The following is a 19,511-nucleotide window of genomic DNA, read 5'->3' as shown; positions in this document are numbered from 1 at the left end:
ATGTAATCAATATGACTTCCACTGTCCCTCCTTCAGGTTAAGGTTGTCTCCATCCTTATTAATGTAAATATAAGTCGCCACAAACCAGCTTTGTTTAAGAAAGACTGTGAATTGTGAGTTACTGTAGATTTTAAAGTGGAAGGGGAGTATGGCATATGTAACTTAAGAGTAGCTGCAACTGTGCTTATAATTTCCAAAAGCTTAAGGACATTTAAGTAGGGGAGATGCAATTTGATTTAGAGAATTAAAAAAGTAAAAAAGATTAACTATCCTGTCCATTAATTTATCTGTTAAGGTTTTGGGCCTTTTAAAAGCAGAAAATAGTTGTCTTTTGTTCCTTGCCATCAATAATAGAAGCTCCTTGTAATATAGGCATACCAACTATCCACTGAGGATGTACTCCCGAAAAATGCAATGGTAGTGTGTCAACAGGTGGCAAAGCAGTTTTTGCTGTTAGAGTCAATGTTACAGGATGCAGATGAGTGTGGGTATTTCAGATACACAGGGACAAGACCTGTGTTGTGGAGGATGGACATGGAATGGCAGGGTTTTCAGGGCTGTCAGCTGGAGGAGGCACTGGCTTAGCAGCAGCTAACTTTTCTGACCAAACAATCACTCTGAAAGAAAGAGCTCAGCTGCTTTCTACGTGAGATTGATTGCCCAATTTTAGTTTATTACTGTGGGCATTCTTGCATTCTTTTACGCTTTAATTGTGCAAATCATCTTCCTCAGAATAATTGAGATAAATTAAAGCAGTCAGCAGTGAAAAACTGAAAACTGGGTGTTATTACAGTGATCAGCAGCAATATGGAGTATTAGATGATTGGTCACAGAAGTCCAAAACTAAACATACTGATGAAACAGATAGTGGAGTGTTCCTTAACCACCAAAATAGTCACATTGCTGGGGAGTGTCAGGAATTAGATGTTGCGATAATCAGAAGTTAGTGCAACACTCTTAATTTTGGAATGCGTCTTGGAGGGTAATAAATCTTTTAACTACTTTTAGCATTTCCAGTCATGTTGCTATGTTAATGTTTCTGAAATCAAATGCCTTTCTGAGGTAACAAATCTTTTGGCCTCCTAAAATGTATTGACTATATTTTAATTTTCCTTCTACCAACTTTGCTAAAATACATTAAATACCATTTGAAAATGGTAATGTGTCACAGGAATATGTAATACAAAAAAAAGACGAGGGTACTGACTGATAGTTCAAAGATTTAATGTCTGTTTCTAGAACTTCTCAGCTACCACATTTAATCTTGAAAAGAACAAATTTCAGAGGCTATCTAGTTTGTATTTCAGAGAATGGATTGGATACTGTGGCCCCTCAGGACAAGTTACCCAATCTGATTCCTGTTTCTGAGAACTCACTGCGTACCACGCCAGGTAGTGATAGTTGCTGCCCTATGGCTAGTGTCCTTCACGATGGTCTCTGTTGCTGCCCAGATACATTATTGTGCACAGGATTTTAGTTATGTTACATCCATGAGCACAAACACGTGCTCACACACTTTCTTGGTGCCCCAGACATGCCTGATAACCGTGCATATGCCGAGCCAACTTCATGATCAGCAAAGATTTCTCAAAAGTCAGTCCTGTCAAACCGGCTTAGTTTCTTCCTGTTGAAGGGTGATCAGTTTAGTGGATGGAAGGGTAAAAGGTGGGATCTGATATTTTATCTGCAATATATTACCTGTGGAATTTTCAAATTCAAATTAAGGAAGGGTTATCTACATGAAACTGCTACAAAATTAATGCAGAATAGTTTGCAAACCACAGACATTGTTGATTTCCTTCTGAAACAGAAGAAAGTATCAAGTGAGTTTCTGCAGGGATTTGTCCCAGGGTTAGCACTATTCAGTGCTTGCATTAATGATCTGAATGATGGAATACGAAATATACCTATTAGATTTACAGAGTGCACCTGTCTGAGAAGGATTAGGAAGTCTTGTGAGGACACTGTTAGAATTCAGAACGATCTTGAAAAACTGATTTGAAAAAACAAAATGCTGTTGAAAAGGAACAAGCGTAAGGTACTGAATGAAGAAATAGGGAAGAAAACCATGGGTGTAGTAAACAACTGTGGGGATAGTATAATAGACCTGCAGAAGGGCATTTTGAGGCTATAATGGATTATAGGCTGAATGTGAGCCATATCAAGTAGATATAAAGGAGGAAAATATTGTACTGGGAGGTGTAAACAAAGGTATACATTGTTAAACATGAACTAATCCCTGTGCTCTACTCATATGGAGCAACCCTTGTGCTCTACTCAGCCCTGGGAGTTCTAGTAGTGAATTCAACATGCCAGGAAGGACATAGACTAGCCTGAGAGATTGTCAAGTAAGAAGCAATGAAAACTATGCTTAGGAATAACAGTTTTGGTAAATTTCTGCTATATGTTTGTATTTTTAGCTGAAGATACAGTTGTTTTAGAGAAGAACACTAAACTTGAATGACTTCTTAAGGTCTTTCCAGACTGTGTGGTATATCTAGTAGTTTCTTGAAAAACTCAGATGGTATGGTGTCCTGGATCTGACAGCTGAACAGAACGTCCAGCGCCCTGATTGTGGTGGATGCACACATACGACAGAGCTTATGTGAATGTACATGAGGGGCAACTCTCCAGCAAGTATAATTTCACTGACAAACACAACACTGCTAGCATGTGTGCTGTGACCTTCTGTGAGAGTAGGGAATGTGTGCTGTGCCCGTCTCCTGCACCTGCACAAAGGCAGGCAGCCCACCCACCCAGAAAGGCTGAGCATCCCTGCAGTTGCTTTATAATTTATGGATGATATGACACATTTTTAATGGATTTGAAGTTTCACTAATGGAAAATACTTGCTACTGTAAACAAAGTAAATCATCTTGTTGGTGATTCAATACTGTATTTCACACACTGATGAGTTTGTGAATCTGTTGGCACTCTACTTGACGTGAGTGCAAGGACATCCAATACCAGCGGTTTACTTTCTTATGTACATAGGCCATCAGCATGCTTTGAAGGTGGACAGAAATAGAGGGAATCATTGTGATTTGTCAGAATGCTAAAAATCTGAATGATTATTTTTTTAGCTAACTGTTCTCTGGAGCCGTCTTACCTGCAGTGTCATCAGTGTCTTGCTGTGATAAGCAAACCATGAAAGAAATCAAGATAACGTTTGTGTAGGATAGAAGGTGAAGAAAATTTTAAGGAGAACTAATAAATGAAAATTTGCTGAAGAAAAAACACATCATGTTTTAAATTAAGGAAACAAAAATACTAAAATAATTGCTGGTCAGACTGGTGAAATGGATAATATGTAGACCATTTGTTAGGTAGAGGAGGAAAGAATTCATGCTCTTGGAAAAGGAGAATGATTTTCTCAAGTAAGAGTATATGCTTCAGTGATGCTAGTCCTTCAGAAACAGATGTAGAACTATGTTTAAATGAGTTGGTATTTACTAAAACTTTCAATGTAGAGCATGAGGTTGAAATACAGTGCATGTGTTTATGCTTTGCTGGGACTCTGGGCATGTCTAAGGACTGCTCTGCACACATTGTTGAGAATAATCAAAGAGAAACTCTGTCAGCCTTTTGAGGGGTAGTGTTCTTCTAGAATACTACAAATAGCTTGAAGGGATCTAGTCAGGAATTTCTCTCAAAATATTTGTGCCTTACTCACCGCACCCACTCACTCGCTTAATATAAGATTCTGTTGAAAAGATTGTATGCAGATGTGGAGCTAATAGTCCTGTAAAGAAAGGATAGACTAGAATGCACATCTTAGGAATTTAAATACACATTATGGATAGATCATATTCATGTAAGGCAGTTATAACCTAATAGGCTTTCAGTTTCTACGTCAGAGATTTTTTCTTGAAAATATGGGTAATACTGGAAATCAATGAAGATGGACATGGTGCTTCTGCAGGCTGAGTGGAGCTGCAGAACTTCAGCAGTAAGGCATGATGTATATTTGTACATAAAAATGTTGGTACACTGCAGAACTCAAGACTTGCAGTAACACAGTATCATACTTTGTTAATAAGCTGAAGGGGACAGTAGACTATTTCCTTCAGTTGTCAGTTCCCCATATCTCACTCCTCTATCAGTTGTATGTTTTCTCCACAGTGTCATTATGTATTCAAACTGGAATTGTATGTTTTTGTTTAGAGTGTGACAGCATTATTAAAAATGTGTATGACACACCAGTGATCCAGTTGAATACAGATAAAGGATAGTATTATATACTGAAGATCTATTTCTGGGAAATCCTCTAGACTTCTGTTAAAAAAATAATTCAGTAGATTTGGGTGATCAGACATTCTGACAACAGCCCATGATTTAAATGACATTTTGATCTCTATTGAGGATGTCTGGCTGACCAGGATATAGGTATGTATCATGTGAAAGAAAATATTAATTTCATTTTCTCAAAAAGTGAGCATCTAACATCACATGGAGTCTCACTAACTCTTCTAGTGTCTAAAAAAGACCTGGTGCATACTTGTATGTACCTTTTAATATCTTTACATTTTGTCAGTCCATGTGGCTTTATTTGCTGGTATATAACTATAAAAATATAATTTTTATCTGACATTTTTAACTGTCATGTATTGTTTAGTCCTTGTGTAAGCTGTTACAAATGTGCACATATGTTTTAATGGATCAGTTCATTCAAACATAGTACTAAGTTGCAACATTTAATCAGATTTGTTCTTTGAATTCATGATAAGTCAACGAACATCTCTTTTGATCATGTACATTACCCGAGTTTCAAGCAGAAGAAAAGAAACTACCAAGACTGAGAAACTTTTATGCATCTTCCAGAACTCCCTGTGCCAAGTGTCATATTTACTGCACATTGTTTCCAGGTGTGCATAACAAAAATGCTTTTGCTATTCTCTGGCATTCTGTATTTTCTGTTTTGAGCTGAGGGATTGGTGTTCTCAGTAGAAGTTCACCTCAGTTTGATCTGTCCCTCTATATTAGCTAACTGTAACATGCAGCATAGGAGAATTCCTTACAATTCCTGTTGCTGTTATTCCTACAGCACCTTTGTGACAGAGGAGAATACCAACGTCTGTTGTTTGCAGGTGAGGAACAGAGGCCCAGAAAGAGTTCATGGACCAGACATAAAGCTCCTAGATCTTGCCATGCACAGTAAGGGTTGTGGCGGTGGGATTGTGGTGTGGGGCTACAAGAGCAGGTTTGCCATGCCAGTTTAGTCATCTAGGTTCTGCACTCAGTGAATTAAGTACCTAAGAATGAGATTTGCAGCAGAGAATGTCTCTATAAAAATGGAACCTTGGCACACACATGCAGCTCTTCTAGAGGTGGTTTTGCTCAGGTTCACCAATTGCTGCCTTTCCTGAGCTTATGTACCTGGGGCATCCTTCTAGGCATGGATGACTACTTGTTTAACTACACAATTGATGAAAAAAAAGAAAGTGCTGGTGAAGAAGTGTCAAAGCACTTCTTCAGGAAGTGGGAGTGAAGGACAGGGTCATCCTAAGCCTGAAGGGCTTTGTCCTGTGTCTCATTTGGGAGGGAGTGACCTGCCCTCAAGCACCAGGCAGGGCTGGGGTGGCTGTGCACTGCTGTGGCTGCTAAAGGGCTTGGCACTAAGGCATGTCGCTATGTGATCTTCTACAAACTTACCATTTACTCATGCAGACAATACAACTTCGTTTGTGCTTAGAGGTTGGATCTATCTAATAAAGATGGTATAGATCCAAGGGGTGTGATATTTGTGGGTTGGAGGGAAGAGTAACTGTAGTCCACTGTGGACAGTTTATCTAGGAAGTTCTGAATTCACCTCATTTCGTGAATTTGTGACTTGCTGAAAATCACATCTTAAATGGCTGAGTCTGAACTCTACTTAATGGATTGTTTTTTCTTCCTGTATCTTAAAAGCAGGCTCGAGACGTTGAAAGAACTGCTGTTTCATAGACTGTTCTTTAACTGTGATGCTACTATTCCTTACCCAAGAATTCACATGGTTGAAACTGATTTTAAAAATAAGCTTGCCCGTAGTCCAGTGCCTTAAACCTGCAAAGGGGGATGCAAATAGCGTCTTCCAGTATTGCTTACTTTCTGCCGCTGCTCTGGCTGTAATGCAGAAGTGATGTAGTTAGACTTTTCTTCCCTTTCTTTTCTGTTTATCTCCCCTTTTTTGCTACTCAAAGTTTTTTTTTAAAGTAAAAATAGAGAAGGCAGATGCTGTGATTGCTGTGGGGAAGTACTATGGAAACGTGCCACGATGACAGTTTCAAATGAAAGCGAATCTTCCGCTGTTTAAAAAGTCAAAGTATTTGTCAGATTTTGGTGTCTCCTCTAGAGGCAGAGTTGTAGAAGAAGGAAGCGTATAGAGGAGTGTTAAAGAGAAAATACATATTCTTTCTTTTAACTGGGGGAAAATGCATTTCTGGACTCAACCTTGCAATTATATATCCTGCAATGTAGTTATTATCTAGGACCTAAAATTGCCTAATTATTTAATCTGTAATAATGCGGTGCTAGTAATGGTTGATTAGACACATTTGCTGTAAAATCTAGCTTATAAACGTTTCCAACTGTTATTTTTTTTTGAAGAAAACATGGGCAGATGCTTCCCTTCTTTGAAGGAATTATTCAGAAAGCTGAAAAGAAGTTACTGGTGGTGCATAGAGCAATAACTAAATAAATATACCTTTAGCATACATTTCAGTTGTGGATGATTGTCCATGTTTTCCAGATGGAAAATGTGAAGCATGATGTGAATGTGTATTAGATCCCAAGTCACTTGTCATTTGTTCTCTCTGCCCTTGTTAAAGAAAACACCATCAAATGCATTTTGTTGTTATTAGTAAAGCATGCAGAAGATAAAAAATGGCACAGCTGTGGTACTGCTGGTAACATTGTGATTGATAGATTCTCTTTGGTCTCCTGTTACATTCACAGTGCCTTTTAAAATGTGCTAGTTGTTTCAGCACTATGCTGAAGCCTAGCAGTGTAGATGCATCTATATATACATCTATATTCGTATATACATCCATGATTCTATATGTATAGGAACATGAATGTTTTTGAATTAAAATAAATGTTTGGAATGCCAGTGATTAATCACTAAAATACAATGTCCAGTGGCACTATGTGAGGGTATTCCAAAAATGTGCAGTGAATTCATCTCCCCGGAGTCACTCAAGCTCATGGGGTTATTCCATAATGTGCGTTGGTCATGTTCTTTTCTTTTAGAAATATTGGAAAGCAATATCAAGTAAATGGAGAATATGTAAAGGAGATTTTTTTAATTTAAAAAATTACTGCTTTTCTTAAAGGATTAATGAGAAACAACAACAAAAAAGACTTGTTGGTGGAAAAGTAATTCTAAAGTAGTAAATTAATCTTTTATAATGTATGAATATAGGAAAACAGAGGCTTTCTTTTAAAATTATCAGAGGTTTTATTTTCATGTTTTGACTTCAATTTTTTACTGCTGAGTTATGAAGCCTTGAAAATAATAGACATGGGGATAGTCTCCTTTGTCCTGTGAGATCCTGGATCTTTCAGATTTTGATGCATCTGTGTGCATTTCTTAAATATGTATACTGAATTAAAAACAGATTATGGGATTGTGCAGATTTTTTCTGCTTTCAGCTGTGATATAGAAAGCTTTACATCACTTTGCCATTGTACACTTGTACTTGGATGTAATTTAGGAAGCTTAATGCAATTGGTGCCTAACTGTGACACGGTATTTTTGTAGAAGTAAAATTCTTCATTGCTTCTAGCCTGTCTAAATGGTTAATCAAAGAGGATTGCCAGATTATGTGTCTGGGTCTTTTTTTTTTCCATTTTTTTTTTTCCTGTAGGTGTTTGTGACTCATAAATGCAGAATTAGACCAAAAATCTGTGAGTGGATAATGGAGTATTTCAAGTACTTTACTGCACTTGTCAGTGCAGCACAACAAATAGCCTGCACTTTCCGGTGTTTATTTGTAAGGACTTATTATTCTGTGGCCCTGCTAATCCCATCATTTCTGTTTCTGTTTTTATGATAGTGCAAGAAAGTGGTTTATAAATAGTTTCTATAAATGAGTATTCCTGAAAGTACATCTGATCTGAAAAATATTTTTACATAACTGTCTTTTATGGTAAAGTAATAGGTAAAAATTGAGAAGTCATTAATGTTTTATATCCCTTCACTCTGCTATGAATCATCGCTTAGCTGGTTGCCAAAATCTTTGTATTCTGTTTAGTGACCATTTTATATGAGAATCAGCTGGATAATTTTTAAATTCACACCTTGTCCTTTTCTTTGAAGGTTCATCTGATTAATTTGGCTGGTCACCAAGAAAACATTAAACCTTATCTTCCATCACATAGGATGTTTTAAATACTTGTTAACTTTGGGCTTGATAATGCTTTTCAAGGAATTTGGATAGCTTTACTGGTCCAAACACTGTAGGTATTAAGTAAATTCTAAGGAATTAGTAGTGTTTAACTGTGTGTGTTGGGGGGAGAAAGTCAGAACACTTTAGAAAGCTACCAGAAACCAACTTGTGTTAGAGCTTCCCATTGAGCCTACTTATTTTGAAATATGAACCAGTTTGGTTTCAAACCAATTAGTAAATGTCATTTGTGATCACTAAAAAATTATTCCTCATGGAGTATCCATCATGAAAACACAGGAATGTTTATTAACATTGAGTTCAGCTTTCTTTGCAGACAGAAATTATTTTGAATTAGAGGCTGCTGCATAGTCTGCTGCTGTGTTCTGCTTGTCCATCTGTTTAGGTGGCTTCTCTGGACTGGAAACAAGTCACCCATTATGTCTTGGGCAGCTCTGACCACACTACAAAAATGAAATGTACTAAGACAAGCTAGTACTTACTTATAAGGGCAAGAAGATATCTGATTCTAATATTTTTAAGCTAATTAATCAATTATGATATTGGATTCATCCATTTATATGCAGGGAGACGGGGGCCACTGCTATGAACAGCTCAGCTGTGAAAGGCTTTGTAAATAAAATATGCCATAGGGGGACAGTGAGGGAGACTGAGGACAGTATGTGTCAATATGGGAACTGGAAACTAAGTTTAGGACTTGAAAGTATCTCCAAAGCGAAAGTTATCAATGGAAGGAGCTGTTGTGAGAACAAGGCTACAGAAGGGCTGGAGGATGGACTGGGAGATGGATTAGGTGGAGCTATGAAATAAGGAAGCTGTGTTTGCCTTGCTACAGATCAAGAGAGGAGGGCTAAGATTAGATGTTGTTGAGATAAGATTAGAATGAGAACCAGAGAGGCTTTTCTTTATTAGACATTGCAATGCCTTAATTACATGGGTCTAGTCCTCATAAAATGAGCTTAATCAAAACTGAAATAAGGTAGTCTTCTTCCAAAGTCCTTGTCCATTTGAGTGTTCTATACCAAATTATTTCTGATTTGTTTTAAATACTCAGAGGTAAACAGTGTGTATGAAATTCTACTAGAATTCCAGGGGTGCAGCTGAGCAGAGACTGACCCTGGCTTTGGCTGGGTCCCTGTATAATCCATCCCAGTCTTTTTAATTGGTACTTTCATGTATCTGTCTCTCTTCAAAACTAAGGCTGCACTGAGGTTCTTTCTCTCCAGATAAGATACTATGTTATTGTTAAATGCCTTTCTCAGACTGTAATTCTATTTGTGGTTTGTACTGTTGACTGTTGATTGTTAACAGGTTCAGAAATAATACAATTAAGTGATCCAAGAAAAACATACAATGCATTAATAAGCTACATCTGCATAGAGCAGAGTGAAAAATATGATCGACTAGCCATGATACTCATCTAAATAAGAGAATATAATTCATTTTACCTTTTTCTCAGGTTAATAATCTGCTCTTTTTCTTAATCTTCTCTGAAAAATGGATGTTTCATCATGTTCTTGATCTGCTACTCACTGCCATATGAAATTCTGCGTTATCGTACATTTGGATGTGTTCTTATTGTAACGAAAGATTTAAAGCTTTGAGTTAACTTGAAATGGCATACAGAACTGAACAGTGTGTTGCATTAGAAAGGAGAAATCTTGCATCAAAATACTGCAGATCCTAGGTGATGAGTAATGTCCTCTGTGTGGAACAAGCTATGCGCTTAACTGCTTATTCTTCTCATCTTTTATCTCCCTTCTTCTCTTCTGCAGGTGTTGCCCCCAGTAAGTTTGTACTTGCATGGAGGTTTCAAAATGTGTTACTGGCAGATAACTCAAGTGAGGGGTGACCTTTTTCAGTAGCAAAACTGAATCCCAAATGCATGAGCTAGCTTCAGGCAAAACTAGACACAGTCGTTCTTTTTCTTTAGATGACTTCAGATTTTTTTTCTTCAAGTAAAGTTTTTGTGTAATATAGCTTCGGTGATTTATTTTTAAACTCTACATATTTTTTGTAGAAAAGACTATAGAAATATAAAAGATATTCTTTTAAATGTAGCATCTGTAATAGGAGGAGATCAGTCCGTCATGCTTCTCCCAGTGGATAAATTTACAAGAGGGCTTGGAAGACTGATATCAGGGAATGGGTATCACTGCCAGCACTGAAGAAGTGTTGTTAGGTGTGTATTCAGGTGCTGGCTCTCTTTCAAGCTGGCGTCAGTGAAAATGACTGCAAGTGTCCATGGTTACATTTTCCCGGAACTGTAATCAGAACTAGGAAGAGGAAGTGGAGAAGGAGAAGAATGTCTTCTGGCTTATTTGAATTATCCTATTGCTGCCTTACAAGGCCTTGAGCAGCTGGGTCTGGTAGACCCTCCTTTGAGCAGAGAGGTGGTTCAGGTGATCTTCAGTGGTCCCTGCTATCCTCAGCTATTCTGTGGTTCTATGATTCCTCACCAAATTATTTGCAGGCCTGAGGTTTCCTGTAGGTGGGTGATGCAAGAATTTTAAACATTGTATTAAGAAGAAAAAAATTGTTTGTAATGTGATCTAACAGTGCATCTAGCATTGATGGAGGTCTGTCTGTGCTTGAATATGAAAATAATCATAGAATCATAGAATCACCAGGTTGGAAAAGACCCCCAGGATCATCGAGTCCAACCTGGAAAGAATTTAAAATAAAGTAACTTTAAAAAGTTCATTCCTTTTAAATATTTGAGGGCACTTCAGAGCTGCTGACAACATGCGCACAGATTCCAGAAATGAGATATTGTCACTTGCATAGGTAATTATTATCTTCTTGCAAAAACTAGCAAGAGGAGAAGAGAACCCAGATGGCTTTTACTAGATATTTAAACCGTTTGGAGCATATCATATAAAGGATATTTTGTCTGAAATTGGATTTTTTTTTGTAATCAGAGAAAAAAAGTATTATAGCCCTCCAGTAGCTCATTCCTATTCTTAATTGGTAAGGCTGAACTAAATGTAAAACTTGACATTTCTATTTTGTATCCAGTTAACATAGTGAGCACGTACACAATGATATTGTGAGGATGGAGAAAACATCTAGTCACAAGCTGGTCTCCAAAGATCAGAATTAGTAACAAGATTTTGTGTCCTGAGTGTTCTGTGCTTCAGTAACAGGACTTGAATCAGCAGGTTCAAGTTGAGGTTTCCGAAGGACAGGAGGTGCTACAACCTTGCCCTCTGCTCTCTGACCTTCATTGGAAAGTGATAGCTGTGTTTTTAATAGCAAAGTCACATCTCTAGATTAAATGGCCAACTGGTTTGTTATTTATGAGGTCTTTAGAGATTGGTCAAGTTATGTAAGAGGTGAAAAAAGCATTTATGAAGTTTGATTTGGCTTGGATGCCCTCATTTCTTTGCTGCATGGAAGTTTTTATCACTTTGTATGATTTCTGCTCTGAATTTCTATTCTGCCTGCTCTCAAATACAGCGTTGTAGGATAAAATATGTAATTGTTATGGGCTAGTTGATCTAGCTGATCTGTCCTCAGAGGTGCTAGATACTTTCTTTGAAATTGCTGTCACGTTGATAGCCTAAGGCTTGGTAAACTCTGGAATATTGCTTGATGTCTCATGAGATAATTCTTTACAACAGTTCCTGATGCCTTTCTGTTCCATTAGCTCTTAGCCATCTGTTGCTTTGATTACACTATTAAAGAGAATAAGTGTTTTGGCAAGCTATTTAGCTGTGTTGAAAAATCTCATTTCTTTGCTTTCTAGTATTTTATTGCTGATTTTTTTTCTCTCAACCTTTATAGTGCAGTGCTTCTTGTTATTTACTTCTTGTTATTACAAGAATCAAAAGTCTCACCTAGTCTGAGGATGTGATGAGGTTTGTGGCTGTGCTTTATGGTTGTTTTCCTTTCCTATGAAAGTCCTTTTACCAAAAGAAGTTGTGTATTCCAAACATGGGCTGACAGAAGGTAGATATTGTAACCTAACCATATTTAAATGTTTAGCTTTGGGATTCTTGCCTCTGAAGGCTTAAAATGTGCTTTTCTAGAGTCTGGCCAATGTGTTGTGTCAGTATTACCTTCTGTAGAAAATTATAACATCTTAACCCTTCACTCCTTCCAACACTGCAAAGGTCAAACCAGGAAGAATTAGATGATCGTTAGAAAGAAGTCTGTATTCTCTCGATTTACATTCTCAATTTGACCTTTTCATGTATTGCTCAGATTTTGAAGATGAACAGAGTAAAAGACAGATGGGGTGATAATGAACATAGAGACATGCTTCCCTAAGTAGGTTCATTTTTAGGAGTTGTGATATACCAATTAATTTTTTAAGGCATGGACTTTTGGAAATTAAATAAAATATTGTTTTTAGACTGCAACTGAATTTCGTTGGCATTTTATTTCTACTTTTAGTTTTTTGTTAATTTTTCCTGCAGTTAAAATAGCTGAGTGATACTGCAAAACAATTCTTAGTAAATTATTAATTCTGCCCAATAGGTCATTTTGCCTTGGCTGTGACTGAGCCGACTTGAGTTTCCTTCACAAGTTACCTGCATGAGTTCTTTTAATTGAATTGCAACTTCTCCTGAAGTAGCATCTCACTTCTTTTCACTTTTAGTGTCTGCAAGAGATGACAAAGAACTACTCCTAATTGGTACCTGTGGGTGCTTACAAACCCTTCTTCAATCACTTGATCTTCAAGTAATAGGCCTTGTCATTAGGGCTAGCAAGGTTATTTATAGGCAAGTTATTTGAAGGAGGCAGTGTGTTGTAATGGTAGCAAGTGGGTGGAAGGAGTAAATACTGTCCAAGTTTCAATTATCTGTATGAGGTGCTTCCAAACTGTCATGTGAACGAACATTTCCTCAGAGAGCTGTTCTGACTGTGGTGCAGGCACTTGTGAAATGTAACTACATGACTGTTAGCAATTAATTAGATTTCTCACACTACTTCTTTATGAAAATAGTTGTAATTGTCACAGGTAGTATTGACTGTAAATGCTCAGGCAAATTAATACATCTTCATTTGAGAAGGAACTTGATGGTCCACACAGGTGAAACCACTGCAGCATGGGGTCATATGAGCAGATTTGCACTGGATAAAGAAATAATGATGTGGTGTTCCCTAAGACAGCACTGGCTGAAGAAGAAAGGTCCACATGGTAAATCTCATACCCTCGGATGGTAGAGTGTGAGTTTGGAAGCTGTGTTTGTAGCACTTGAGCCAATTAGTTTTCTTATTTTTAGTTCAGTCTTATGCTAGGAGTCCTCCTGTCCCCAAATCAGCTCAGTGTCATCACCGCACCCCCTTGTGAGCAGCAGACTTGCTCATCTAAGCTGTGTTTCTAATGATGAAACAAAATATTGGTCTTTATTAGCCATGCTTTTTGACGGTTGTTCTGATAACACTAGCAGATATCGTAAAATAAGAGACTACAATGTTGGACATGATAAAATAGTTGCAGTGTAGACAGATGACAGAAAAAAATTACTTTTTTCTAGCCTACAAGGTATTTTTAAATTAGAAATGTGATATGTATATAGTTAAGTCTCTAATGAGATTTTTATCTAGTGTTCACAGGGTTATCACCTTTTTTGGACAGGAAGCGACCAAATGACTGCATGTCACTTATTTTCCTTCTTGTCTCTGATGGGCTGCTGAACCGAATGGGATGCAATGGGATAAAATGAATTGAAAATTATTTTAGTAAACTGAACATTTCTTCATGACAGAGAAAAAGGGCAAATGCATTTGCTACTAACATCTCTTCATTGTTGCTACTGAATATCTTTCTGTTCTGCTAAAACATAAATTGAAACATCCGAACTATTTAATGTGTTGTCTGACAAATGCTGAGAAACTTTGATATTTTTAAAAATTTGTGAGAGTTGCTTTCATGGTAGAACTTGCTTTTGAGCAAGTTGATCTTATTTTTCTTTTTCATCTGTCGAACTGATGATTCACTGAGTCTTCCTAAGCTCTTAAATTTGTGGAATATAGTTTCCACATATCTATAACATGTTGTGACATGCCAGACAGAGAAGTGCTTTGAATGGAGAAGGATATTATTGGTGGACTTAATGAAGCTCCCTGCTTCATTACAATTTTTTCAGTATGCAGATCGCCGTAGTTAATCTTCAAGTAGATAGTGGTGTAGGCCTGCAGTTTATCTGGTCATTATTTTATTTCACTTGTGTATGGTTGTATTTATGCACGCTAGATGTACTCCTGACTTATTACTAAATGTTGTACTGTTTTTCTTTGCCCCTTGCCCTCTTGATTGCCATAACTTAGAGCTTATTGCATATGTACTGATATTTTTTGGATGCTGATTTACTATATAAAAGTGTATTTTCTTGTAAGGCACTCCCTTGTGTGAAGCAGGATTGTGTCTCGCTGTTGCTCTAACTGTCCATATGTTTTTACACAATAAAACCATAGAATCATAGAATAACCAGGTTGGAAGAGACCCACCAGATCATCGAGTCCAACCATTCCTATCAAACACTAAACCATGCCCCTTAGCACCTCGTCCACCCGTGCCTTAAACACCTCCAGGGAAGGTGAATCAACCACCTCCCCGGGCAGCCTGTTCCAGTGCCCAATGACCCTCTCCATGAAAAATTTTTTCCTAGTGTCCAGCCTAAATCTCCCCTGGCGGAGCTAGAGGCCATTCCCTCTTGTCCTGTCCCCTGTCACTTGGGAGAAGAGGCCAGCACCCTCCTCTCCACAACCTCCTTTCAGGTAGTTATAGAGAGCAATGAGGTCTCCCCTCAGCTTCCTCTTCTCCAGGCTAAATAACCCCAGCTCTCTCAGCCATTCCTCATAAGGCCTGTTCTCCAGCCCCTTCACCGGCTTCGTTGCTCTTCTCTGGACTTGCTCCAGAGCCTCCTTCTGAGCTTTCATTTACAAAAAAGTCACTTAAAGCAAAAAAGAACATAGGATTTTATGGACAGAGAGTCCTAGGAGGATGCTTACAAATTGCTAAGTGTAATTGCCTGCAGCGGTGGACAACTTGATTATAAAATACTGCTAATAAACTCATTAAATTCCGTCTCAAAAATAGTTATATTTATGTTCCTATTGAATAGCTGTTCTGAATATTATTCTCTGATATGATCCTGTTTTCCATTCCGTTTTCCGTTGTAGATCACTTCTGTGGTCAGTTTGTGAATTTCAGAAATGTTTAGCTTTGAGCTTTCTCAAATAGAAGAAAAATATTACAGATTCGTACAAACAGTCTGTTGGTAGTGGCAAATTCTGCAATACTGATTCTCAGTTTTGTCCAGTGTGTATTAATGATAAACAGTCTTAATTTTGAGATGTCTATGTGAGCCTGAACATACAATCATTTATTTTCTTCCTGCTTTCTGCATAATAATCATTGTCCCAAGAGATGCTCCATTTTTTTAACATATTGTCTAAACCTAGAAACTAGCTGTGCATAAAAAAATTAAATTCTCTTAGGATTAGTGATAACAACAGTGGGCTTCATATAGCCTGTCTGGGGCATATAAAATGCCAACTGAGAAGAGAAAGCTACTATATATGAAACAAACAAAAAAGGTATTTTATTGTACGTTGTCAGAGTTTTAATGTAGCTCGAATTTCTGTTATGCAAGATGAATGCATGAGCTAGAAGCCCTCTGTTAGTGGCTGCATTCACAATTCAAAGCAAATAAGAAATAGGTCACCTGCATAGTCTTTGTTCAACTCTGTTTTTAACTTTGGTACTAGCTTTGGAAGATACTTTGAGTGAATAGCAGGTTTCCATGATGAGTTTTGGTTATTCCCTAACAATCCCTGACCTTGGAACGAATTGTTTGACAACTTACGGCTAAAAGCAGTTATTTTGAAACATAGCTCAGGCTCTGTTGGAAGACTTTTTTTTGTCTTTCTTGGCCAGCAGCTGCATAGTTAGTTTGCTGAACTGTGATGTAGGAGCTCTCAGATTCCTCTGTTGCCTGAAATTGTTTGTGCCTATACTGCCTATCAGGAAAGTGAGTATCTGACCATTGGTTATTCAGGGCTGGGTAGTGCCCTGCTCACTTTATGATGCTGTTCTATTTTTTTGTTGCTTAGTATATGAATTAAAGCTGGACTGAAACCTTGTTGAGTGCTCTTACAATAGTAGTAAGGTATTTTATATTACTGACTTGCTGCCCTGTTATATATTTGTGTAAGTATTCTATAACTGTTAAAATAATTTCAGCAGGAAAGACTGGTAAATGAATTGAGTTTTTTCTATCTTTGCTTTCCTTCCTTTCAGCTTCATTCTCTTTCTTCCTTCCTTCCAGATTCTTTTCATTCTATTCCCCATCCTCTTCCCATTTATATTTTCTTTCTCTTTTTCATTCTGTCCCCAAATTCCCCCATTGCATTATACTACTCTTCATTTTCTGACATCCCATTAATCTTCCAGTCTTTATGACTTACTTTCCCACCTCCACAAGCACACCCACAGGATGCTTAGAAATTTTACAGCATATCCAGTTGTCAAGCTAAACCTACAAGTCCCAGACCCAGAATACTATGCTGGGAGTGCTCATGAACTCCCACGCTATTTGGGAAAAGAAACTGGTACAATTAGTATAAGGTCTGCAAACCATAATACATGCCTGATACTCCTTTGCTTTCCACTAAACCTAGGAACTCCTCACTGGGGATAGGGAAGGAGATGGGATCTGGCGTTTTTGGCTTCAACTAAGGTTCTTATCTTTGCAGAAACCCTTGAAAGAGTGACATGAATGTGTTATTATAGTACGTAGACCTCTGAAACATCAGGTTTGAGAAGAACACACTGTTCCTCAGTGCATCAGATAACGTATTGCAGTGGGTAGATGTACCAGTGAGTGGATCCTTTGCACAGCAGCCATGTTGTAGCTTTACTGGATTGGTATCAGTGCAAGTTCCCCACACCTGAGAGGCAGGTGGGCACACAGGCTTTCTTTGACTCAAGAATGTCTGGGTATGAAAACTGTGGCTTGGGGAAGATGAACCAGAGTTGCATTGGTCTTGCAGTAGACTCTTTTAATGTTAGTGGCTCCTGCTGCTGCAGCCACCAGCAGGAAGAATGCAATGGTGTAAAGTCTCAGTGCAGGGGGAGAGTTGGGATGGGGTTTCTAGTCACAGAAGTCTGTGGTGTCAGATCTTTCTGTCCAGTCTGGGTGCCAGAATTTCTGCTAGAGCGTGTTCTTTACTGCTGGCAGAAGTCACTGACAAAAATGAGAGAAAACTGCATCTCTAATGTGTGTATGATCAACTGATCACCCCCTCCACTAATTGCGTATGAATGCTAAATAAAAAAGCAGTATTCAGTGCATGGGTGACAGTGCTTAGTTTCCAAAGACAATACTTGGAGGTTTTTCTCTTGCTAAATAGCACCCGTGTCAGCGTTTAGTGTTGCTCAGTGGAATTATTATCAGATTTAATGTTAATCGAAGGTCTCTTAAACAAGGGACCCAAACAGTTTCTGGGTAGTTTTCACTCTCCTGTGTTGCGGAAAACCTTTGAAAAATACAGAGACACTTGAGCTTTCTTTTGGTTTGTAGGCTTTGGAAATGATCGCTGTGCTGCTTTGCGCTCTTAATTCTACCGTGAGGAAGATTAAGTTATTGTCAGCATTAGAAACAGAAATTTAGAAATACAAGCCTAAATTCTGCAGTAGTCAGTAGAAGGGGGTTGATCTGCTTGCCTCTGCTTGTCTTTGGTTAGTATTTGTTTTTTAAGCCCATATCACATTTAATGAACTGTTTGGCACTTAAATGACAGAACTGTAACAGTCACTGCATGTTAAAACAATATTACTACACCTTAGCTGAATATAGCAGTACTGTAACTAACCTTGGAGTTAGCAGTGCTTCCAGTTCCTTTTTTTGCTGTTCTTCTTATTCAGAGGATAACACCAAAGGAAGCTAAGCAAAGCATTGCTAAGCAATCAAAGGAAATCAGTCACCTCCTTTATCCTCTGTTCTCTGTTATGCAGTAAGGATGCCAGTTATTTAATGTTAAATGGAGTGAATTAGCAGACTGAACGTAAAGATGAACTTGCCCAGAAAAATTATGCCTCATTGCAGATAAAAAATCCCTGTAGTACAGTTAAAGATAATAATTACTTTTTTAAATCTTCTTTCTCTAGAATCCGACTCAAGTGGGAACTGCTCTTCAGGTTTTCTATAACCTTGGGACTTTGAAGGATACCATTGCTAATGTGGTGGATGGATACTGCACAGTCCTGGAGGAGAACATAAAAAATGCTTTGGATATCAAAGTATTGACCCAACCATCTCAAACTGCTACAAGAGGTACGATACTTGTTTTACAGAATAATAACTGGTTTTTTTGATAGAAGTACAATATGTTGTCACATGGAAGAAACTTTCACATCCAATCCTGTTTAGGAATGTTTCCCTGCTTGCTTTAATCAGTAGAGGGTGGGAGTGGGCATGTCTCTAAAGTCATCTAATAAAAAGCCAAAATTGGGTCTGTCTGTTATTACTGGGCTCAGAAGTTTTTATTTCATCCCCACCTTTCCTCTTTTTCCTGACTTGGCCAGAAAATTGTCCTCATTAGTCTACAACTTTGCAGCAATTTCGTAGCAGTTTGTCATGGGAAGATGAATACAAATTCTGCTTTCTCTGTGTTTGTGGGAGGATCACGGGTAGAAATTATTTGCGAGCAAAGGAACAAGCCTGAAACTATATTGTGATGCTTTTGTCAGATGGAAATCTTTTCAAAGCAATATATTCAATATGAAGGAGTGTTGCACTGTTAAACATTTAGTTCCCATGTGTTAGCTTAGATACCAAAGAATACCAAGGAACTGGGCAGGCAGGCAAATTTGAACTTTGGAAATAAATTAAACAATTAAAACTTTTTAAAAAAATCTTTCTCCGCAAGTTGGAGGTTCACTGCCATGGTCACTAGCTTAATAAAGGAATACAGCCCTTCTCAAGGAAAGCTGTATGCCCTTCAGCTAGAACAACCCTTTTTTTAGCAGTTCACTTATGCATTTTAGTCCTAAGCTGCTGATACCTGTATTTTTCACAGCAACTTTGTCTGCCATTTCACTTTGCTATTGCAACCTACACCAGTGCTCATTGGCATTACCTCAGTATTTCAGTGGAAGTCTGAGTTGATAAG

General features: G+C 37.9%; 1 protein-coding gene across 2 annotated transcripts in view; it reads left to right on the top strand.

Annotated features, from left to right (window-relative positions):
* Positions 1-19,511, top strand: part of COG5 (component of oligomeric golgi complex 5) — a 188,329-nt gene that overhangs the window by 103,096 nt on the left and 65,722 nt on the right. For both annotated transcript variants that reach the window (XM_069883401.1, XM_069883410.1), the window contains exon 8: positions 18,508-18,673. In XM_069883401.1, the coding sequence (XP_069739502.1) occupies positions 18,508-18,673 (166 nt within the window). The remainder of the gene's footprint in view (positions 1-18,507; positions 18,674-19,511) is intronic.

The sequence above is a fragment of the Phaenicophaeus curvirostris genome, chromosome 1 (genome assembly GCF_032191515.1).
Source record: "Phaenicophaeus curvirostris isolate KB17595 chromosome 1, BPBGC_Pcur_1.0, whole genome shotgun sequence".
Lineage (NCBI taxonomy): Eukaryota > Metazoa > Chordata > Aves > Cuculiformes > Cuculidae > Phaenicophaeus > Phaenicophaeus curvirostris.
Note: the sequence above shows the minus strand (reverse complement) of the source record. Positions and strands in the feature narration are given on the sequence as shown.